At 30.5% G+C, this 25,672-nt stretch overlaps 1 protein-coding gene across 3 annotated transcripts in view; it reads left to right on the top strand.

Moving 5' to 3' along the window:
• The window catches only part of LOC130447018 (AF4/FMR2 family member lilli), a 570,483-nt gene that overhangs the window by 40,330 nt on the left and 504,481 nt on the right, over positions 1-25,672 (top strand). The window contains exon 1 of one of the 3 annotated variants that reach the window (XM_056783610.1): positions 1,859-2,305. The exons of 1 other annotated variant lie outside the window; for it this stretch is intronic. In XM_056783610.1, the coding sequence (XP_056639588.1) occupies positions 2,253-2,305 (53 nt within the window). In that variant the 5' untranslated portion in view covers positions 1,859-2,252. Of the gene's footprint in view, positions 1-1,858; positions 2,306-25,672 lie in introns of those variants that run through there. One more of the 3 variants, XM_056783611.1, reaches the window with a different exon arrangement.

The following is a 25,672-nucleotide window of genomic DNA, read 5'->3' as shown; positions in this document are numbered from 1 at the left end:
TTTATATTATGTAAAATCAGAAACCTCTTAGAGCGGGATGGAACTATTTATATTGTTTAAGCAATATCAACGATATTTATATCAAAAATTCAGTTTGGTTTCTATTTTTTTGTAAAAAAATCTCCATATATTAATCTTATTGTAACAAATAGTTGTTACAAAAAAATTTTTAACAATAATTTAATATTAAAATAAAAAAAAACATTTATGTGTTACCTGCTTACGCTACAAATACTTCTTTTTGCTTATACATATGTGGACGAGGATATCTTTAGTATATTTTTCTTAATATTATTTTCGATTAAATTAAGAAATAAAATCAGAGGTTTTAACTTCAAAGATATGAAAATGACCACAAAAGATACTGTTAAATCTTTATTGATCATGAGCAGTAAAATCAAAAGTTAATAATACTGCAGTCGCTATAGATCCAAATTAAATTTTCCAATATTTGTTAACAGTATATTAGATATTTACATAATAATTATGGCACTAATGTTAAAATTGTATTTGATGGACATAGTAATGATGGAAGTGTCTGAGAGAAATCGTAGATATATCGCCAATACTTTGATTATTTATTTGAAGAAGACATGCCTTTAAACACAACGAAAGAGAAACTTTTAGGTAATAGCAAAAAAAAATAGATTTATTAATCTTCTCTGCAAAAAACTTGGCGAAAATAATATTGAGTGGAGACAAGCCGAAAGTGATGCTGATCGATTAATTGTGCAATCTGCTATAGATTGTTCCTCTCTTCAAGTAGTTGTTGTAGCTGAAGATATTGATGTGTTAGTTTTATTGATGGCTTTAGCACCTGATGATAAAGAAATGTTTTTTTTAAACCACTAAAAAATAATATCTTGCAACGAGTTTACTCAACAAAAACAATATTAGAGAAATATCCAAATATTAAAAAAAAACCATCTGTTTTTTATTAATGCATACTACATCCGCTTTCTATAAAAAAGGAAAAAATAGCTGAGAATTTTTTGGTTGAAGAACAAAATGAAGAAGGGCTTTTTAATGATGGTATTGATTGTATTCTAACAATGTATGGTGCTAAAACTGCCAAATGCTTGAATGAACTGCGATATAAACGTTTCATAGCATTAGCTTCAAAAAATAAAAGCGTACAACTTAATTCGTTACCTTCGACAGAAGTGCAGCAAGACTGCAAACTGCAGGCTGTGGTCTTCATTGCTCACCACCCACCACTTGAAGAAGATGAAGAAGTCTCCGAAACGCGACATGAGAATGAAAATTAAATGTACTTTTTTTGTAAATAAAATAATGAATTTTCTAAGGTCAATAAAAAATTGCCATATCATTACTACACAGAACAAACTTATAGGTAATTGTTTACAACATTCATTAATATATTTACAAGTTTTTAATGGATATTGTATAGTAGAAATTTTTTTTGTGCATAAATATCACAGATATTGTTTAAACAAGATAAATAGTTCCGTCCACACTCCAAGAGGTTTCTGATTTTAAAGAGTATAGAAAAACAAAATTTAAAAAAAAAAATTCAACAAAATCGGAGCTGTTCTTGAGGACTTCCGAAGATTGCCTGTTTTATATATTCATTGACACGACTACGTATCTATATAAAAAAAATAATAATGATATTGAGATTTTTATCTAGTTGCAGCCAATGCTTCAAAAAATATTTTTATAATGACCAAAACTGGAACAAAACGTAAATAAAAGGATTGTTCATTAAATTAAACCTAATATAAAAATCATCTGCCACTCGTATGTATGAATTTTGCACCGAATAACTACCGCGACTTCCTCTCACTTAACAGCCATCGATGGATGGAATTTCTTTCGCGGACGCTTGTTCGCTTACCTCTCGCCGATGTCGTCGTCGTGGTGTTATTCACCGCCTCCTCGTAAGCTTTTGCCGAAGGAATCGAAAACTAGGTGAACAAGTCAGTCGTAAGTCCGTCATCAACTCTATCCGCGGAACACAGCGACGCGACCAATTTGACGGTTCACTTGTTATCAAGGACACGAGAGTGAAGTAACTTTGTGCGATTTTTTTTGGAAAAATTCCACCACCAGCAAAGGGTTAATTGTGATATTCACCGTGGTGGAAATGACACGTGCTTCGCGTGTGATTGTATTCCATATGTTCGGTTGCTGATCGTGTGTGATATTGTTGTTTATTGTTTATTTTGTGTGATAATTTTTATGTGTCGCTTCTGGGATTATTCCTTTGGATTAACGTTTCCTGCCGCAACATGCTGGGAGGTTATTACGACAGGAATCCGTTACTGAAGGGGAATTTAAATAGGTAGGAGTTTTCTATTTGAAACATATTATATGAATTCGTTTAACTACGCTCAAGATATCGAGAAGCTGTGTTGTTTAATGGGTTTTAAAAATCCAAAATTTTACCTTGCTAATTTAGTATTTTTTTTCATTCGGAAGATAATATGAGGTATTTTAACAGCATTAACCGTTGAATAGTTTGTGTGAGATAGTGATAATGTACCGCTCTTTAGAATGATGATGCATTTTTATTAACCAGAATACTTTCGGGCAACTATAATAAGGCCGCACATGTGGTCAGCGTGAAACTAGAAATATAATCTAAAAAATGTTTTATTCTGCATACAATTCAATAAAAATTTAAATTTCGAATCAGTGTAACAAATGGTTTTAAGTATTCATACAAATACGTTCAGTATACTGATCATTGTAATATTTCTATTCCGAATTATTATCTTGGGACATAAAAGAATATACGGGATAATTGGAAAATGCAAGTTGTTTTCTGGAGCCTAAATAACTTATGTAGGTAATTTATGTACGTGTACAAAGTGAAATGTTTTTTTTACAGTAAAAAATTGGATAGTTACAAGCTTACCTTAAAAATATTTGATTTCTACCAGGCATAGTAATGTAGTAGGAGGTAGATCTGCAATGATAATCAATTCTAGATAAAATGACGTTATAATTGAGGTTTTTTTTAATACCTCTCAAAATGAGTATAGTAAATACAGAGTGAGTTTTATGTATAGAACGCCTCAATCATCTCGGAAACGGCTTGTACGATTTTTATAAATTTTTGTGCGCAAGGGACTTGTGATATGATTGTAGTCAGATCTTTCCGTTTTCCGGAAAAATAATGAACTTTGTTATTTCAAATGGACCACGCCATATATTTTGTGTTTTTAAAAATCCTTAAGAAACACTGATGATTTTTCATGTTATATACCTAAATGCTATAATTTTGGAGTTATAGCTACATTAGCGTTAACTCAGCCAATGTTACAATAATTATTGTACATTTAGATGGCTACGATTGAATAAACTCGTTCAATTTGAATATTATTTATTAATTTATGTGCTAATACAAATCTCATAACAAGGTCTGGTGTCTAAGTTGGAATTTCTGGAACCGTTGGCGATATTCATACTGAATATACTGTGTATACCACCACTACACCAACACTAACAAGTATACTGCCTGACGCGCGTTTCGATAACCAAGTTATCATCTTCAGAGACTGAAGGTAAATTGTGTACAACCAGTGTAGTGGTGGTGTAAACAGTACAAACTGGTGCAGTAAAATCTTTATCCAAATCATGGCGCAGAAAATCTACAACAACTGAAGACTTTAAATGTTTGTGTCATGTTAGAAGTAGACCACATTCGTGAAGTAGAAAAATTTCGAATTTTGAAAATACTTACTTGGATTTGGAAATATCAGAGCCAACTCAGGTATAACTATTTTCCAATAAATTTAAATAAGCCGGACCATTTAATTTTCCCTCAATGAAAAAGGGACTATTTATTTTGTTGGTTATTATTCCAGTCCATATATTCAGTTTTTCGGGATATTGGGTGTGGGATTCACGTATCCAACGAGGATTGTTACGTGACCAGTATCTACAATTAGGGCGATTTACGTTTCCATTAATATCAGAAGTGGCCTCGCCGCAAAACATAACATCACTTAGAAAATTTGGATCGATTTGATTGTATCATTTTTCCTCCATTAGGTCTGCAAACTCTTCATCAAAATCGTCATCTAACAACTCTTGAATCAACATTACTTTGTATGGATGGAATTCATTATCATGTAAAATTTTCATTACGGATGTTTGCGAAATATCAAGTTCCCTGGATATTTGTCTGGTACTCAAGCGTGGATCGTCGTCTAACAGGACACATATATAAAAATTTGTTTTAAGTTGATGCAGTTTTTCTGCGCCCTGATTTGGATAAATCTTTTACTAAACCAATTTCGTTAAATTTTTTTACTAATTTACCGACAGTAGATCTTTTTATGGGACTTCGGTTAGGATATAAATTATTAAAGATATTACAGGTTTCTTGTTGACTCCGTCGCCTATCACCATATCCTAATATCAACTAGTTTTTTTATTATAGCAATTATAGTAGATATTATTTGAACTTCGGCGGAGATAACGCAAATGTAGCTATAACCCCGAAATTATGGCATTTAGGTATAAGGAACATCAGATGAAAAGCAACAAGTACTTCTTAAGGATTTTGAGAAACAAAAAATATACAGGATGATCCATTCGAAATAAAAAATTTCCTTATTTTTCCGGAAAAATGATAGACATGACAACCATGTAAATACCAATATAATATTACAAGAACCTTGTACATAAAAATTTATAAAATAATAATTAAGGCGTTCCATACATAAAACTCACTCTGTATATAAATACCTACCTATTTAAAATGATTTGATCAACCGGTATCTAGCTCAAATCACAAAAATGAACACAAATATTTTCAAAATGTCTATTTCTGTGAATATAATAATTTAGCAATTTTGAAAGAAAAAAATTCAATTTATGAAATAGTATTTAAATGTCAGGTAACATACAGCTTGTCTGTTGGGTCTAAGACATTTTCTATAATGAGATTAAATACGTGGCATAGCTGGTTTTGATACCGTTTCTATTTTAATTTTGTTCTAATGTTCCATATTAGTCTAAAACTATCGTTAATAACTCAATTAAAAAAGTACTTTATTTCAATATCATTTTACTTGTTATTCCAAAACTAAGTAAATATCTTCTCGAAACAATTGCTTGTTTATAAAAAATGTATGTTCATTTAGATTATCATCCAATATTAGGTATAACAGTATTTTCTGTTTAAATGTTTTTACGCGAATTATTAGTTATATTATCAAATCTACACAAATTAAATGTGTTTTCGAAGTACTTATCTAGACATTAATGATTTTTATTAATGTCTAGAAAACATTTTTGTTTGTTTTAAAAAACAGGCATAACTAAAAATACTAAAAAGAATATATTTCATATCGGGTTTTATAGTAATAAATTATTTTATGCAGGAGTAACTTTATCAACATTGATAATAGTTTGAATCTTTCAATAAAATGAATATGAGTATAAAATTTGGTTAAAACAATAATAAATTCGTGATATTTTCATTTGCAAAATATATCTGTAATTTTTCAATTGTGGAATGATTAGAAGACTCGTACAAAATTAGAATATCAAGAGTGTACAATGGGGAAAGAATAAAGAATGAACGATTGAACCATTCGAGTCACATAATGTAAAAAGTAGAAAGTGATAGAGTTTAGAACAAAAAGACAATATACAAGGAGAGAGAGAATGCGTTATTGTTAAAAAATTGTTTACAATTTGTAGACAAGAGCTTGTAAATAACTAAAAACCAAACACACAAATAACTAAATACACTACTAAAATGAAATCTAAACCAAAACTACAATTAATAACGATATTTCTTTTTAAAATGTACAACATGTGAAAATTTTTTATATGTAATATACATTACATGTATATATTGGCAAAATCGAACCAGATCTTAGAATGAAACATACGGCAATCCTAAAATATATAATAATTGGTATTAAAAATTAAAATTGGCATTAATCTAGGGCGAGAAATGCTCAGAATTAGACATAAGTAGAAGGCACTTTCCATTGAATATGCCTTCAAATTCTTGCAAAATATTACAGATTTGATTTCAATTGGCAAATGATTCTGCATTTTTTCACATTGTATAGTATTGAGCTCTGAACTAATTCTGTATGTGGAGCAAGGAGATAAAGATCTTGCTCCGCTTTCCCAACTGGATAGCTGTGTAATGAAGTTTTTAAAATAGGAGATGCGTACTTACAGATTCAAAGACTTAGAAACTTACTAGAAAACCTACCTTTGTATCCTTAGAAATTGTCTTAAAATATAAACTGTCATTTGTCATTAGGTACCGTCATTTACAAAAACAAAAACAACTTTATAGAAAACTCCATTTTCATCTTATCATAATAACATAATTCACGAGTTATAAATAGTACAAATAATACAGTTTGGAAAAACTAAATGGCAACATAGAGATACATTAAAGCTCTCAAGAGCGATTGAATTTTGTGCATTTTGAAGAAAATTATGTAAAATTATATGAAAGTCAATTTTCACAGGCCTTAGTACGTGAACTTAGGAGGAGTCTTTAGTTTCATTATTTTTTTTCTGTCAGTTTTAATTGTTCAAATAAAAAACAATCATGAGGAATAATTTTTCAACTATCTTTTCCTAATAATCGCTATTTTCTAGAATGGCATAATTGGTACCTTAATCTTTTGTATATCAATGTGACACCTTCGAGAAATTCAAAATGGCCACATTTTACATTTTGCTACGATTCTGCAACACAACCGATTCGGTCTTTTGAAGAACATTTTTAGAGCTTAATTTTTCCATTATTTTTTCTACACTTTTGCGTGGCCACTACCATTATAAAAACAGCTAGTTGTATATGCCTGGATTTTTTGGAACTGCTAAAGATATTCATACTGAACACACTGTTTACACTACAACAACACCAACACTCACAATTAGACTGTCTGTCGCACGTTTCGATAACCAAGTATCCATCTTAAGAGACTAAAGATAAACAGTTTACCTCAATCACTGAAGATGATAATTTGGTTATGGAAATGAGCATCAGACAGTGTAATTGAGTGCTACCTGTCAAATAAAATTCAAAAAGTCCTTATGCACATGCGTACATTGCGATTCAAGGTCTTATTGGCTTGGGTTGACCGAACTTCATTACTTATCACAATTTTTTAAAATTTTTGCACTTTTTCTGCCATTATATGATCAAAATCAGATATACGGAATCACAACCGAAACTTCGACTTGTGTAATTGATGATAAGTTTTTCAATCGGATCAATTTCAACCAAGAAATAAGATAGACCTAACCTAACATAGACAATAATAGAATATCGGAATATTAAAATATCGAAGATTCTTAACTAATGATTTGTACAATGAAAGGATACCAAGGAATAACAAAAAGTAACCCAATACAGAAAAAGTTAATATAGATCCATAGATGACCTTATTATCTTTATATGTAATTAAAAATCAAATCAAATTTAAAAAATTACCTTGTAAGAAACAATAATAAAGGTTGTTGTTGAGGTCATTCCAAAGTATTAACCGAAAACTATTATAGTCATACATCATTTCACTTAAACACATATTCAATATTCGAAAATATGAAAAAATATTTCATATGCAAAATATCTTGAATACCATAACTTCAAACATACATATAATTATAAGTTAGGGTTAATGAACGTGGGTCAAGTAAAACAGAAAACATTTAAAAAACCAGAATATTTTTAACGTATTTAGGATCCTCGAAAGACGTTTACACTATTATACAGGTTTTTTTTGTTGGTAAGTACAATGAATTAGAGGTAGATTATTGAAAAAAATATAATTTGTCTCTAACCTTCTTAGTTTTTGATATTTTGCATATTTCGATGTGACAACTTTTGACAACACCATTCACTGAAATTCCAACATGACAAGGCACTTTTTGTTGAGCTTATACCTTCATATTTTATTGTAAATAAAAGCACTTTATTATGGTGTAATTTTTTAAACATTAAATTTCTAATAGATGTATGTACATTTGAAGCTTTATCTGATCTTGAATAAATTATTACTATTACATCATATAGAAACGTATGTAGAAATGATGATTAATGCCTCCAATTAATAGAAATTCGATGTTGAGAGTTTGACCACATAATCAATGTGCTCTAATTAAAAAAAGACCTTAAAAATCGAACATATTGTTAGAGGCTACAGAAAATGCTACTATTCTAGAAGGTAAATGAATTGCATTCATAATGTTAGTTTCAAAATTTTAAATTATGGCAAAACACAACAATATAAGAATGAAAACGAACGAATCCGATCTCGAATTTCGGGTTTTCACTCGTTGATGAGCAGATTGTTTTGGACAGGTGTTTTCTTTCGACGCGACAATCACATTACATACATGAATCTTCCCAACTAACATGTTACAATTTACTCAAAATCTACGAACCTATATCAATGAAAACTTCTCAAATAGATAGACTAGAAGAAAAGGTCCGAGTGAGTGGTCAGCATGATCACTGAATGTCACCTCATTGGAGGTTTCTCAAGGGGTGTTATTTGAGAAACAAAGTCTAATAAGCTAACAACAGCTCCTAGTTTCAAAACTCGAATAGAATTTCATTAGTTTTTGCAACAGTTACAGAATTGGACACACCGTTAGAATTATTGGACTTACTCTCTGTATGGTTAAAGAAAAAATACAATCAAATATTTTCCCACTAAGAATGCCTATTAGTTATGAAAAAATTGGAAAAGTGAGAACTAACCAATGTTTAATTTAATGACGAAACTTATTGAATGAAAAGAAAGTAATAAAACATATTGACCTTAGTTTCAATAACATATTAACAAGCCTTTGCAGTGGAATAGTCAAGCAATTGATCGTTTCTTGTAGATATTGATCCATCTCCTAGTGCCGTAGCAACTCTCATTTTTAGCTCAAGATCGGTTGACACGATTGTGAATGCTCTAGTATTGAAATTCTATATGTTTATAATTGAATTCATATCAGGAGAGTTGACTCGCAATGTATGGGATAGATGATGGATAAAATTTGGTTCGATGAAGATTTGATCAGTCATATTTTGCGATATGGGAGGAGCTTTGCAAGGAAAAAGAAGACGGGAAACTCTTCTAGCTTCTAAATAATTATAAAATAAACAAACAACGAAATAATTACATCAATTAAGCAAAATCTGCATATAAAGTATACACACGAAAAATATAATAAATATTACTCTTCAAAATGTACATTGTAGGAATTTTCATCCCTAATATATAATGCAATATTAAAATATGTATTGTTAAAAAACAATATCAACATCAAACCAGTGTGTAGAATGCTCAGAATTAAATATTAGTATTAGAATACAAGTCGTTCATATTCCAAAACAAAAATGTTGTTAATTTTATTTCAATTGGCAAATGAATGTGCATTTTTTCGCATTGTACAGTTGTTAGCCTTAGCCTTACACCTAATTAATTCTGAACGCGTAATATATAATAGATAGCTGTACAATTGATTCAAATATGAATAAGGGGGTGTCAATATTTCGAATCTTGTTAGCAAGTCCTGGCAGTGAGTCCTACTGTTTAGTCTGAGTAAATATCTGATAGCTCTTTCCTGTAATTTGAGGATTCGTTGAAATTGAGTCGTACTGTACGTACCCCTGAAGGTAAGGGCACATCGAAGATGCGACTCAAAAGGGGCATAATAAACTGTTAAGTTCCTTGGACGCTGATCTTAACTAAAATCAGCTCTAAGAACTTTAGTTTTAGAAAAGTTTAGGCACAGAAAATTAGAATCGCACCATGATTTTAGCGTGATTAAGTCGCTAGATATGGTCCTATGAAGTGCCTTGACATCAGGGTTGCCCCAAGAGAAACTAGTATCGTCTGCATATAGACATGTTTTACCATTGATGCCTAGATAGGCAATGTTGTTCATAAACAAAAGAATCAAAATAAGGACTAGTGTTTGAGACACACCACATTCTATGGGTTTCATTTCCTCCCTACAACAATATGGGAGCAGCTTTTCAGGGAGAAATACCTCTCTCTTATCCATAGAAAACAGACAATAGGATTCCTAGGAAGTTGAGTAGAGATCCGTAAAGGTGTTCTAGCACGTAAATTTAGAGTCATTAAATTGTAGGTGTCAAGTGGAATGTAAGCTCAAGACTTCCTACGTCTGTTGGTTAGAATGCCCCACGTCGTATAAAGTAGTAATTCTTGTACGATTTAGTTGAGAAATTTTACGACTTGGCATTACAATAATAAACATTAAAATTATCACTTCATTCAACAAATTGTAAAATCAATATTTGTGAAAAAATTGATACTCTAAATCAACATCAAATTATCGGTTTTGTTTCATAAAAACATGTGTTGTACATTTGAAGTAAAAAAATCAGGTTTAATCAAAGAATTATAATATCCAGGAGGCTAAAGAGTTTTGACGTTGTATAATTCGAGCTAAACTCCAATTCCATTTTAAATCTATACACAAGGATATCTAAATCACTTTCACACTTTTTTCTACTAAAAATTTGACTATGCGGGTTCATTGAAAAGTTTCCGAACTCTACCCGAAAATATCAGCACTTGTAAATATAAATTAGAAAATATATTTACTCATTGAGAGATTCTTACTTACCATTTAGCTATTTTGGATGCTTAGTTTCTGGTTGACAATCATATAAGTAAACTTGGGCAGCTGAATTCAAACATAACTGTATCAGCTTGAGATGACGACGAGCGTTGGGGAGAGATTGAAGAGGCTATCGGCATATCAGAAGAATGTTTTTGTCATATATTTGACTAAAAAAACATATATGCGACAATTTTCGTGATTTGGGTGTTGTTTATGCTCACTTTCGACTACAGGCGTCTTCTAATGAACATTTTCCAATTCTTAACGCGGTATATGCTAAATGAATCGGATTTTTTGTGTCGATTCATAACTTCAGAAGAACCTTGATCCACAAAAGGCAAACACGGTTATATGTGATAATGAGATAGCCATGCGATTGTGTCATCTACTATCTTCAAAAAACTAAAACAGTAACCGGATATTATTAGACATCATTGCTTGATAAGTTCAAAAGAGACGATGCTTCTTCTTCTTATCTTCTCACCTTCTCACATTTCGTTGATCGCCGTGGCTAAAATACATGAATTGACTTCGAATTTGTTGACCACCCACCGTATTCACCAAATCTGTCCCCTCGACTTTTTCCTGTTTCCTAACTTAAAACTTTCACTTGCGAGAACGCTTATTTTGAGAAGAAAGACTGCAAATCTTCTTTGAAAGAGTAAGCAAGGCAGAAGCATCGCTGAACTTATAGACTAAATATTGGGTAAAAAAATAATTAAGAAAAGTCTTGTTTCTTCGTTAGGTAAGAAACTTTTCAGACAACACTCGTACATATAGTGGATGGAGGCAAGTGGAGCTCGAGTGACATCTTTTCTCTGGTTGATTTAGTGACCCATATTGTTAACTGTAGTACGTTTTTGAAATGAAGAAAATATCAAACTATAAACCTCTTTCAAATTTTGCATTTATGTAAATAGAATTATAAACTATGAATGTGTTTTGTGCCTGAAAGTACTTTTTTATTTATGATACTTCGAAGAGAAATGTAATACTACCGCGAAGTGATTGTGTTAACTTTCTAATACAATACAGTTGAAATAACTTTATAATGTATATGCGTTGTCGGTACAAAGGTGATGAATTGTTTATTTGAACACATTAATCTTGTCGTAGAATCAACTTTTATAATGAAAGCGAGCGTAATTATAATATAAATGTAATTATAATGTAAATTTAATGCCTATGCAGTTTGCGAGATTTTGTAGAAGAATTGATTAATTAAAAATTTGTACCTTTCGTTTTCATGTCTTATTTGATTAATATTTTATTAGAAGTTCAGAAGAAAACTGTCAAATATGTGAATTTATTATATAGGTCTGCTGTTCGTAGAAACAGGAGGTAAATTTGTACGTGAAATTATCTATCAATTCAAATATTAACCCAAAACTACAAAATTACTATTTTTGCTGTGATTTTATCTCTTACCATCTATACTATACTATACCATCAAAGTGTAGAAATCTTATCGTTCAAAACCCCATTTTTTTAGAAAGTACTTAATTCAAACATGTCATTGTAGTAACCTTGAGATATGTGAATGAATTCTAGATTGATCTTGCATTAAGATGTTAAGAGTTGTTTGCAAATTGTCATTACAGTGATGAGAAATTTTTGTGACTCAAAATGGAAAATGAAAAATGATTCAGGAATTCTGCTACTATTAAATAGACTAAAAAAGACTAAAAGTCGTACTAAATGATGCATGTAAAGACGAAAGGCAAAAATTCTCCTCTTTACATAACCTCATCAAGTATTAAAAAACCTTTACGTTTAAACCTCAAATATTCTAAAATCCTGACGAAATGAAACTATTGGATATTAATTTTTAGCAAATTTCATTTCTGAGAGTGAAACAATGTTAAAATGACTGCAAATTTTCTGTGAATTTCTACAAATTTTTGATTATTTTGTTTATCCAAAGGCTCTCTATAAGGGTTTCTCTATTATTCTAATGCGCCAATTAAGGATCTGATTTACTTTTCAAGTGTACTTGCTGAGACTAACTACAATATAATTTTTAGTGTATAATACAAGTAGCACAAAATAAATGCATAACAAAACAATGTAACTTAAACAGGATCAAAAAATTGTATCTTCTTCTCTACAACTGTTAGACTTATAATATATCGGCATATTTTTCTACTACATCGCACATCCGTTCAAATAGTGTCGTCATAAGTCAAAAAAACATACTATTGAATAATAAGCGTCTGAAACTAATATTATTTTTGACTTTTCGGATAACTACTCAAAAATTGACAAAATTACTGCAATAGTAACTATCTACATGACATTATTTGAGATAAGAATTTTAAGTACAATAAAAGATAATTTCTAATTTTTTGAATAATGACACTATTTGAGCGGAGAAGCGACATAACCTTCCTAACCGTCAAATAGGATCAACAATTGCCTTTTTCACGCTCTTGTTATTATATCTTTATTAATACTTGGAACTTATTTATTTTACGGTCCAGGTTTGTGATTGTAATTCAATTGCACAATGTTAGTTTGGCTTGCATTTCTGCAATATAATGATGTGGTAGATCATGTCCTACATCGTACAATATGCAAACCATGGCTAAGAAAAATGGTTAATTGGTATTTTGCTAAAATCCACTATTTCACGTACCATTATATTTTTTATACATTTTCTTATATCTTGAACTTGGTTTTTATTAATAAATAGAAATAGATAGCTTCGAATTGTTGACAATAACCTTTTTGTTGTTACATACCAACGTTCTCAATGTAATGACTCAGTGGCGGATTTACAGATTGGTCGCCTGTAGATTATTCATCTTTCGCCGCCTTAAGTGACCTCTCAAATTTGAAACCTTAATTCACAATTATTCAAACTACATTTTTTTTCACTGCAAATAATTTTGAATAAAGTTGAATCACGTACTACTTTTAAACTAAGGTAAAGTATGTTTTAAAACTATTCAACACTTATTAAATAATAATAAAGCTTACATAACGAGTAACGTGGATGCTTACGAGTATTTTTCATCAAACTCACAGTTTAACAAAATCATAATTATATCCTACTACTACAAAATTAGGTCTGAGTCTATGCATAAAATGGCTAAAGCTTCTTTCACCTGAATAATTTTACGCTGACTTACAGAGAACAACATGAATTAAAAGTTAGTAGTTTTGAAAGTGTACGCGTTTCTGAGCTAATTCCGATTCTAAATCATTGGTGTACATATTTTCCAGGAAAATGACTTTTCTGTTGGAGCCGATGGTAGAATTTCACTCTATATATGTTTTATAAGAAATAAAATTTCTAGCTAAATCCGTTATAGGCCTCTTTGCTAACTAGAATATGAAACAATGAGAAACGTATTAACTATGAAGTAATCACTCGCAGGCATTCCAATATCAAGTCAAGTGTTCCAGTAAACCTTTTTTTTTGTTGCCTTTTTTTTCATTTCTCTAGTATATACTTTCTTTACGCTTTATTCCATCGCATTTTCTTCAAAATACATAAAATTTTCTATTTCCAATCTTATGAATCGAAATAAAGCATTACGGGACAAAATTTGCCGCCCCTCGAAATCTGCTGCTATAAGCTACAGTCTACTCAGCCTACTGGTAAATCCCCCACTGTAAATCAATAAATAGATGTTTCACAGTAAAATTCTATTACTCATATTAATATGCTTTGAAGCTTTTCATTTGTATATATAAGTAAATTGTTGTATTATGTTAATTATTTAATTTTTATTGATAAATTACGCAAAGAGCAATTAAGCAATTTTTGAATTTAACTTGAGTCGGTTTTAAAATGATACTTACACAAAATTAAATTGACTTCAGTACTATTAGGTGTGGGAGTGTTGCTCTTTTATTGTTTCCACTAATAAAGAACTTCCCAAACTTTTTTTTCTTGTAGACTTGTCTCAGAATATTACTGGTTCAAATAGACCCTCTGCTGATATATTTATGCCATATTGTTAAATCCCGTTTAAAAATTTAGAGGTCAGTTCTATCGATCGAGAGGATGCGCCAACTTGAGAAGGGGATATTTCAGGTAAACGAAAAGGTAGTCCCAGTACATAATACAACTCGAAACGGATTTATTGAGAGTATTTCCTGGAATTTTGTCCCTAAACCACTTTGTTTAGTCCAAAAATTAAAACTTAGTATTTATAAATACTCTAAATTACATTTTGATATTTGACATTTGCGGAAGTGATAATTTGTGAAATTCCTTACAAGGTAATAACTTAATCATGCATACTTGCAATTGTTTAGATTAGGTTAGTCAAATAAAATAAACGAATGTGAATTTGCGAAACAAGTCTCTTATAGACACAAAATGTCATGTTTTTTGTTATATGTTCAGAATGTAAAATGTTTTCATAATTAAACCCCGAGTTGCACAATCTTCCGTCAAGAATTGTCTAATCTTCATTACAACCACGATCACGAGCTGGCACTTTGTAAGAGAAGTAAAAATTTTTTGGCTGGTATTAAAATGACGATTTGGCATAGGCCACCGTGTATCCCTAGGACTTCATCTGGACCACTTTGGGAATCAATGCGCTTTGCTTCATTTCGTCTTATTTTTAATTACAAAAATTCCTCATTGCAATAATTATTGTATCTCTTATTTGTCATTTTTTCTTCGTTTTTGTATCACTCCTTGCTTCTTTGAGCTACAGGTACATTCAGTCATTATTGTGGCAATTCTTTTAAATGCAACTATACTAAAATTGTTCGTTTGAACACAGCGTATTTATAATATAAAAAAAAAATTATTATTGAGAACTCTAATTAAAAGTATTCTAAAAATATAGAAAACAACGAAAGTGACGAAGATTATAAATTACCAAAAATAGACGATACGAAAAAGGCAACGAGACATATTCTAAACTATAAATATCATAAATGAAAATGTGGGCGAGCCACCGTGACTTAAGTAGGACATTGTGTAAAAACTTGATATTCATATTTTTGAAACCAAAGAATTCGAATTATGTAATGGCGGCTCGAAAAATTCCGCTAATATATTTATATTCAAATTTCAACTCCAAATTGAAATAGTTCCCGAGATGATAACATTGTACCGAATATCTTTTATAATATCCTCTCAAAAATCAAATGTAATTAGGAGTTTGGTCTATTTCGGCCAATTAAAATAAAGTGAGTTGTCCAACGAGCTACTATACTACATAAATTGATTACTTCCGTGTCAATTGGATGATTTAAAAAACGTACTTGTTTAGAAAAGAAGGAAATATATTCATAGAAATTAAAAAATATTACATTTTTATTGTTTTAAACTTTGTTTCAATTAAATACATTTTGCGAGGTTTATTTTTTAAAATTTTTTTAAGTCAGTGGTGAATTCTTCATTTTTTTGTTTGTGACAATTATTTTCAGAACTATTTTGCATCTTATATATTTTGAAGGAAAACAGATCTAGCTGATATATCTATAAAATGCACGTTTATTCACAATTAAAAATTAATTGTGAATAAGTAAATTCTGAATTAAGTACTCGTGGCTAATTTCGTAAAATTTGAGTCTCAGATGACGTAGTTTAAAGGACTATTGAGAACCAAATTCTCCATTTCTATAACCTCCAAAACTCCAAAATGTACCTGAACTCCTATCATCAAATTCAAAATCACGGCTAATTTTTTGGATTAACTTAAAAAGAATTTCAATTTTATACTTCAAAACATTTCAAGGATGAGCGTGCTTCAGCAGAAGAGGTATAATAAATTAATATAATAAACACATGTATTCACAGACCAATAAGAAACAATATTACCAAGATGAGTTTCCACTTATTGCTTTACTCTATATGCATTTGAGTTATCTTCAATAAGCATGTGATTTAGATCACATTATAATAAAAATTATTAACTCGATCTAAGTATATCCTTTTTCGGAAAAAATTGGCTTGTACCAACTTAACAATACTATTTCATGTGAAGTCAATTTATTTTTTCTCTAAGGAGTCTACAGTTGAACCACGTTCCAACCTTTTAGAGTCGCCCTCTATATTCAGAAAATAGTACTTATCATCCTTATCATAAAGGTGATGCTTCAGTTTATGATAAACTTGATATTACTTTTCTTTCTTTTGAGACCGATTATCACTTGAGAAAGCATCTGTTTGTGCACTTGTTACTTAAAAACCCAATTTGATGGGTAGAAAGTATTTTATATTTAAACAGATATGATAGAAGCCTCTTTTTGACCAATCTTTCTATGATCTCAGATAACGTGGGAAGGAGTACAATTGGGCGATAATCTAATGCTTGATTTTTATCTTAAAGTATGCCATTAAAACTGATTTTTTGACGAATCACTTGTATTAAAATAAATATTGCTATGGAAGCTATAATACAAACTTTTCTTGTTATAAACTGCTATTTAAAATAAACTACTGTAAGGCTAAAATTATTTACGTTTGTATCGATCAATATTGAAAATATTTTGAAGAATCGAAAACAAATATGTATAAGTCTGTCTTCAGTCCTTGATCGTCACATAGACATATTGACATTTTACTTCACTGCTTTTGCTGTACTTTAATAGTTATTAAGTTGAAATTTCCGTACGGTTGGTGATATTCATAATTCATTATACCAACAATCAGTGAAAGTTAAAATCGAATGATTGCAGTTTTTAAAATAATCGACTAAAAATTGTAGTCGCTATAAATATTCAATAAATGTCCAAGTAATTAGTTATTTGTAATTAAAAATTCAAATTATGCTCCTGTCTTTCAAGGCCTGTTTAAAACAATTATCTATTTCTATTCTTTCTAATGTCTAAATTGCTCTTATTTTCCTTTATAGTTTTTCGACGGACTGAAGTTAATTAACGTATAAATATTTAAAAATTTTAATTTTGAATCAATTACTCCTTTGCCATGCCGTTGACCCAATTGTAATAAAATATTACCAAAGATACCGTTTTTATTTTTCAACATATTCTCAATTATTCTCATCCAAGTTCTAGCATTTCTAATGTGACTCGAAGGAGAGACTCTTCAACCTCTGTACACCACTGATTCACCGCACATATGCCTTCATTATTCGAAGAAAATAATTTACCACTCAATTGATCTTAATTCATGTATTGTTACTGAACTTGCAGGGAAATTTTTCTTGTCTTGTCTATGATATTGAATACACTGTTTACACCACCACTCCACCAAGTTATCGTCTTCAGAGACTGAAGGTAGGATAAAATCTAATGACTTGACTTTCCTGTTTTATATTGAATTTTCCCATAAATAAACCTTCTCCCGCGAAAATTAGTTTTAGCGGGTAAAACTCCTTGGAGTGAATCTGCACATTCATTCATTGACTACTAAACTATAGAGTGGGCTATAAAGAATTGGCCCTTTGTCCCTATTTAAGCTACTCTTACATCTAGTAATTTCAATGCTTTCAAATGTATGTAACAATTTATTATTGTTTACATTTTTCAACAATTTTACATTAATAATATTTATGTCATGATTGTGACTGGCAGTGTGATGGGCAATAGCTGATTTTCCGGTCCGTCCATATTTTAAATGAGCTATGTGCTCTTTAAACCGGACAATAACGGATCTCTTAGTCTGCCCAATATACTTTCCGTCACAATCACCACAGCTAATTTCATATATACCACTCTTTTCCAAATTTGGCATTTTATCCTTAGGATTGGCCAACAATTGTTTTAATGTATTGTTGGATTTATAAACCTATTTAATAACCAACCACTTTTCAAAATAATCCTTCCAATCCTCGAAATCATTCACTACACGATAAATAGTGTGTCTTGTTGGCACGTTGTTTTTCCCAAAAATTTTACGTAACTTTCTCATCGTCACAGTAATCGATTGATTTTGATAAAATATTTTAACGATTAAAACACGAATATTTTTCCTTAATAAATTTGCCATCTACTTCACGACTGCCAAATATCAACACTGTCAACACTAATGTTTACCAAAATGGCGGCAAAACAATGTAAAACCTTCTCGGTGGACAATTGTATTAATAATGTATAATTGTTAAAAAATGTATCCAATAATAAATTGTTGGAAGTATTTGAAAGCATTGAAATTGCTAAATGTAGGAAAAATTTAAGTAGGGACAATTCCTTGCAGTCTACTCTATAATTTAGTGGTCAAGGAAAGAATGTGAAGATTCCCGACAAGGAGGTGTTCCCGTTGGAATTAATTTTCGCGGGAGAAGGTTTATTGGTAAGATAATTTAGTATAAAACAGGTAAGTCTAGTCATTAGATCTCTGTTTACCTTCAGTCTCAGAAGACGATAACTTGGTTATCGGAACGCGCGTCAGACAGTGTATTCATAGTCTCAATTTTTCTTATCGAAGATCTAGCATTTCTAATGCAACTCGAAGGAGATACTGTTCAACCTTTGCACATATGCCTTCATTATTCGAAGAAGATAATTTACCACGAAATTTTTTTTCGATTTAGAAACAATCTCTCGTAACATTGGAACTAAATTGGTATAGTAAGCTCCGTAAGTGTATCTCCTATTCGCAGGTACTAAAATTACGTCTTAAGAATGTCAAATTACCGTTAGCATCTTGAATTTTATTGACAATGGTTAGGTTAACGTCGATATTTCCCCCCTTTACTCTACATTTCAGTCTCTATATTATAGTGATGGATCCATGACTCATCTTTTGTTACTGAACTTACAAGAAACTTTTCCTTGACTTGTCTATGATACTTTAGAACTGTCTTCTCGAGTTTGCTTATGTGCATCCGTTAATATCATAGTCTGTAATTTGATCTAAGGACAAATAATTAATTTCATTTATAAATGGGTTAGAGATGGAGGATAAAGTATAAATCTACGACATTACAAGTGACTGGAAAAATTCTCTGGCAGTTACATTATTATACGTTTTTCTTTGTTATGATTCGACGCTGGCTTGCCTTGAGGCAAACAATTTTTATTTTGCGTGGTTATCCATGTTTGTTTTTGAACTCGGGTCTTTTTGATAAGCGAGCAGAGGCCGTGACACTGGCCACGTAAATTTAAGAATGTTCAAATAGATTATGAAGCTACTGGAATGTAATAAAAAATTGACGAAAAATAATTCTCAACTCCAAAATATTCATTACTATAATAATTAGTAGAAACCACCTGATTCGGTTAAGAATCAGACTTTGTGACTATTTCTGAAAAAGTCCTACCAGTATTCAATTTCCTAAAATTTTCATTATTAAATTTTGAATAATAATTGGCATATTGTCAAGACATTGAGACATCACTGAATAAATAAAAATGTTGAATAACAACAATAATACAGGGTGTTTCACAACGAGATAAAACTATCTGTATATGGTAAAATACTTGAATACATGAAAATTTCTACATTTCAGATACGATGTTTTTAACTAAAATATTTTCAAAGATAGCCGACTTCCGGTTCTGTTGTAACTTTTTTATTTTAAATTAAACACCCTTTATATTAATACATTTTTAAAACCTACAAAATTTTAGTATACTTTTGTCTAAAAACTTTTTTCGAAAAATGCATACTCTTTGAGCTATTAATTTTTTTTAGAAAATTTGGCCGTTGCAGACCCGTATAAATTATTGTGTTACGAGGATACCCTTAAAGACATGGAAATGGTTTCTATTCAGTTGCTTTTAGCAGGGTCAGACGTATTTGAATCTATGTTGAAAATTTATTTATTTTCTACAGGGTCTGTATAAAAAGTGTTCAAAGTTTAACTTGATAAATATCAAATTTCTTTATTTTTTTAAATAGAACAACCCGGTTTTTTCTATTTTAATGCATTCAGGGGTAAAAAATAAGGCAAATTCATGTATATTTTCCTATACCTAAACCTCACCGTTATCCAGATATTAAATTTTTTTCTAATTTTTTTTTGTAAATTTTTAGAGATGCAGGTGTGGTCTAAATTTTATTTTGACTCGTTGATACAAGGACTAGGAAATAAAAAAGTATTTTCCCTATCTTGTCATAGTCAAGTGAATCACTAAGAAGAAGTAGATGGAAAAATGAATCCAGTGTTAAACAGATTTGAATTTATACTTTTCCATAGTAATCTAATTACTAGGCTATTTCAACAACATACACAATAAATAATACTAACAAAATAAGTTTTCACATTGTTTTATGTATCCCAGAAGAAATCATTCCACGTTACAAGCTGGTGAATTTCACATTAACATTCTTATTGGTGACTATTAGCGCGGCGATAGTTGAGCGAAAGTTCGAAAAATATTCAGGTTTTGTAAGTATATATAGTATTCTATTGAATTTAGTTTAACCTAGTTCTTGAAGAAACAATTTTTTCATTTAATACAAGTGTATTATTAGAAAAAATAACTATTTTTTTCTTAATACATGGGCGCTTGAGGAAGAGACTTTTTAATGAAAAATTTACTTGAATGTGAAAAAATATTTTTTAACATAATCTCCTTTTATCTCTAAGCAATTAAAACTATTTTTTCAATTTTTGCAGTCATTTTTTCTTGTAGAATAATGGCCAGATATCACTTACTCTTTTCTAAATAATAAAAAAGATTATATGTTTGGAATCCCAAAATATAGCTATAACCCTATTGGCCGTGAAAACTGTATTTTAGCTCCAGTGGTTTATTGTAGTACCCAAGTTTCATCTATTGTGACACACCAACAGAAAAATTTCATCTGATTATGGTTAAATATATCCATACATACGTGGGGTTTTTAAGACGATCAAAGAACCCTTTGCAAATAGTTTTTTCATAAAAAAATTATATAAGTCTCCGTTCTAAATAAATTACAGCAAATGACGGATGACGGTTCCAGACATTCAGTATCATCTGTTTAAAAGCAAAAAACTACTTACAAATTATTCCATATGACGGAGCACTTTCAGATTACAAATAAGTAAATTTTCTTCACTTTCTTCAATTGTTTTTTCGCGTAAAAATAATATTTAATCAACTTTCACTTCTGTGGAATGGAAAACACGATACACATCATCTGCAAATTGGCAGACAAAGCAAACCCAAAGATACTTCGTAGGAATAACAGAAATTATTTTTTTCTCCGTATGGACCCAGAAAGAAAATGGTTTTCTTTATATTCAAATGAAAACTAATCTATCAGAATTATGTAATTTTTTAGAACTATGTAATATTTTAATAGATCACATTACAAACATGGAAATTGGATTTATTTATATTATAAATAGTGAGTTTTATGTATGGCAAGCCTCAATTATGTCAGAAACGGCTTGTACGCTTTTATATAAATTTTTGTACACAAATTGATCACCCGGATCATATTCTCTATACCTAAATGCCATATATATGAATATTTTAATGATATAGTGATAGGCGTAGAAGTCAACAAGAAACGTGCAATATCTTTAATAATTTATATCCCAACCGAAATCCCATAACAGGATCTAGTGTCAGTGAATTAGTAAAAACGTTTAATGAAACTGGTTCATTAAAATATTTATCCAAAGCAGGACGTAGAAAACCTACAACATCTGCAATGAACATTTTATGTGATAATAAATTCCATCCATACAAAGGAACGTTGGTTCAACAGTTGTTTGACTTTGATGGACATGAAGAGTTTGCAGATCTAATAACAATATCCCAAACGACAATACTTGGTTAAAAGAAGATGGTGCCCCACCTCACTATACGTCTGTTGTGGGGCAATACCTAAATACTGTGTTTCCCAGAAGATGGATTGGAAGGCGTGGTTTTATCGAATGGCCCCCGCGATTATCCGACTTGAATCGCTTAGAATATTTCCTGTGCAGTCATTTAAAAAACATCGCTTATGAAATAAAACCTGCCAATATTCAGGAATTGAAAAATAGAATTACCACAAAGATAAAAAGAATTAAGCAAATAAAATGCAAAGTTTTAAAAATCGCATTTCTTGTTGTATTGAAGTAAATGGACAACATTTTGAACATCTGCTGTAATCGCCTTTACTGTATGTTTTCTATAATTCAAAATTTTTCTACTTCACAAATGTGGATCTACTTCTATCATGACACAAACATTTAAATATTTGTCTTCAGTTGTAGATTTTCTGTACCATGATTTGGATAAAGATTTTACTGCACCAGACCAGATCAGAATCAGACCAACAGACACTAAACCTTGTTACGAGATTTGTATTAGCACATAAATTATTAAAGAATATTCAAATTGAACGAATTTATTCAATCGTAGCCATCTAAATGTACAATATTTATTGTAACTTTGGTTTTCTGGCATTATGGCATTTAGGTATAGAATCACATGAAAAATCATCAGTATTTCTTAAAGAATTCTAAAATCACAAATATATAGGGTTATATATTTGAAATAAGAAACTTTATTAGAGCCTTTATTAGACCCTTGTGAACAAAAATTTATGAAAATCGTACAAACTGTTTCCGAGATAATTGAGGCGTTTCATATATAAAACTCACTCTGTATTTATTTATTATATTATATATTTTATTTTATCTATTACTGAAAACTCCTCTTCATTACATCATTCATATCAATTCACACGATCCAAACAATATTTGTCTATTATCTGACGAAATGTCGTATTGCTATGTGTTCCACTGACCGATGCAGTCTCTTTTCTTTTCAAGGTTTTTTCAACTAGGTTCTAATTCTGAACATTTTTGTTTTTTTCTCTGTTTCTGAAGATTATATCCTTTATCATTACCTAATTGCTTCGTTTAGAAATTTCCATTTCTTTCTGATCATCACTTCCTGTACCAGAATTTATTATTAGTATTGGGTATATTATTAATAAAGGACATTTACAAGTCGAACTTGTATTTATAGGTAATAGTTCAGGAATCAAGTCTTGTAGTTTTTCCCAAGCATTTCCAAAACCTTCAATTCCTCATAGAAGATTTGTGAATTATTATAACAATTTAAATTTAGGTGACCTAATAACAGTTGTTGCCAACTACCTAAATTAAAATTTAATCATCCAGTAGTAACAGAGAAAAAAATGAAAAGTATCTTGTTGCATATCAAATTTGGTACTGCATTCAATAAAATATTCATTACCTATCTATCCGGAAGAAGATTTTTTACAACATAAATGCGCTATTACTAGCGTTTTGTCTGTTTGCCTGAATCAGCGGTATCATAGCGATATGTATAGCAGAAGATATGATGAAATGAAAGGAAGATGAAAAAAATTAATTAAACCAACCAAAATGTGTTCCCATTGGCAAAATGACCTCAAATGACATGAATTGACGTGAATCGACATCATTCGACGTCAATAGACATCTTAAGACATCGATCAACATCAAATGATAATAAACGTCAATTGGCTTCAATGGACGTCAATTATTAAATAAATGAAATTATAGATTTTTTTCTTGTTTTATTTTTCATAGAAACTTATACGCTATAGTCTCTCGCCCCGAGAGTGCGACGACTTTTTTACTTCTTTTATTCTTATTAGTATATTATTAGTGTAAGAATGTGTCGTATTAGATGCAAAGATCAACATTCAAAATTAACAAACACATTTGTACTAGCTGTTTATAAAATTAAAGAGAGGCTAATAGAATGTCACAAGAAGCGTAAAGTTGTGATTTCATTGCAACGTCCAGCGGTCTTCAATTGAATAAAAAAAATGAGATATTTGCATACTTTTCGTTAGCTGTTATTGAAAACACTGATACTGAGAGTTCAGCTCAACTTGCTATTTATACACGAGATATTGATAGTAACTTTGAATTAACTGTAATACAATTAAATTGCGTTCCATTGACAGGTACTTTAACAACAAATGATATTCATTGATTGAGCATTTGATAGCAGAATGTACTCGACTAGAGTATACTCAGCAGCACCACTATGGATTTTGTGGGATTTCACTGTATAATTTGTCAGAAACCATTGGTCTACAAACATTTCAAAATTGACCTTGTCCTGAACCTATAATTAAAATTGTATATTTTATAAGGAGCAGAGGACTAAATCATCGACATTTCAGACAGTTTTTACAAGATTTTCTGATGACCCTAATCTTAACGAAGTTCGTTAGCTCATTCAAGGAATAGTTTTAGAAATTTTTAGATTAATTACAACGAGTATGATATCTGACATCAATGAGTTTGTCAAAAACAAGAGTAAACAGTTATCTGGATCCTCAAAATACTTACCTTCTATTATAACTTTGATATGATTTGTAACAAGTATATATAATAAACTATATAATTGCATAAATGGAATGGCCGGCCTATAGATTCTAAATTTAACATATGGCCTTCTGCAAGTTTGACATCCCTGTATTAACATATTTCTCCAAATAGTACACCATGTGTATGATACCGTTACAATGCAGAATACGTTAATGTGCAGGTAATCTGCAGATTTTCTGATACCATCGGTTAAAGTGTGAATTTTAAATTAAAAAAATATTTGCACTTTACCTAGTTACTTTGCATAGTAACGAATAGTAATCATTAAATTGCGGAAGGTAGTGAACGTAACACATTTGTTTCTTTCTCCCTGAAGTAACAGATCAAAAATTGATCCTCGTTCAATTTTAGCCGTAGGTCTTGAAAGATATGATGATGGACCCTACTGGGCAGTGAACATGAAATTTTTAAGCAATTATATACAAAAGAAAATTGACAGCAAAAGATGATGTTCCTGATATTGAAATTTCCTTACGTCAAACCCCAACAAAACAGTTTACAATCATGGCCATAGCTTTAGGAAATGTGACCGCAAATCTAAATGTGCAACTGATAGAGGTGCTTGTCCTAAAAATTATTTTTTATCTAATTTGAAATGTCACCAATCGAATAAATAACTAGTAAGTGAATAAATGACGAAGAATTTTGCAATTTTATTATCTTTCAACTTCAGATTGTTTATTGATTCTTACTTAGTTGATTGATTTTTTATTTCTTTGTGTACAAGTCCCAGAAATTATATTGAATAATTATCTACAACCAATTAAAATGTTTCATTCAAACAAGAACCAGCTTTATGTAATTTAGCGTATGTATAGTCGTTAGTCTACAGGTCGTTAGGTATTCTGCGG

Source organism: Diorhabda sublineata, chromosome 7, assembly GCF_026230105.1.
Source record: "Diorhabda sublineata isolate icDioSubl1.1 chromosome 7, icDioSubl1.1, whole genome shotgun sequence".
NCBI lineage: Eukaryota > Metazoa > Arthropoda > Insecta > Coleoptera > Chrysomelidae > Diorhabda > Diorhabda sublineata.
The sequence above is the reverse complement of the archived record's forward strand: the minus strand, read 5'-3'. Positions and strand labels throughout refer to the sequence as shown.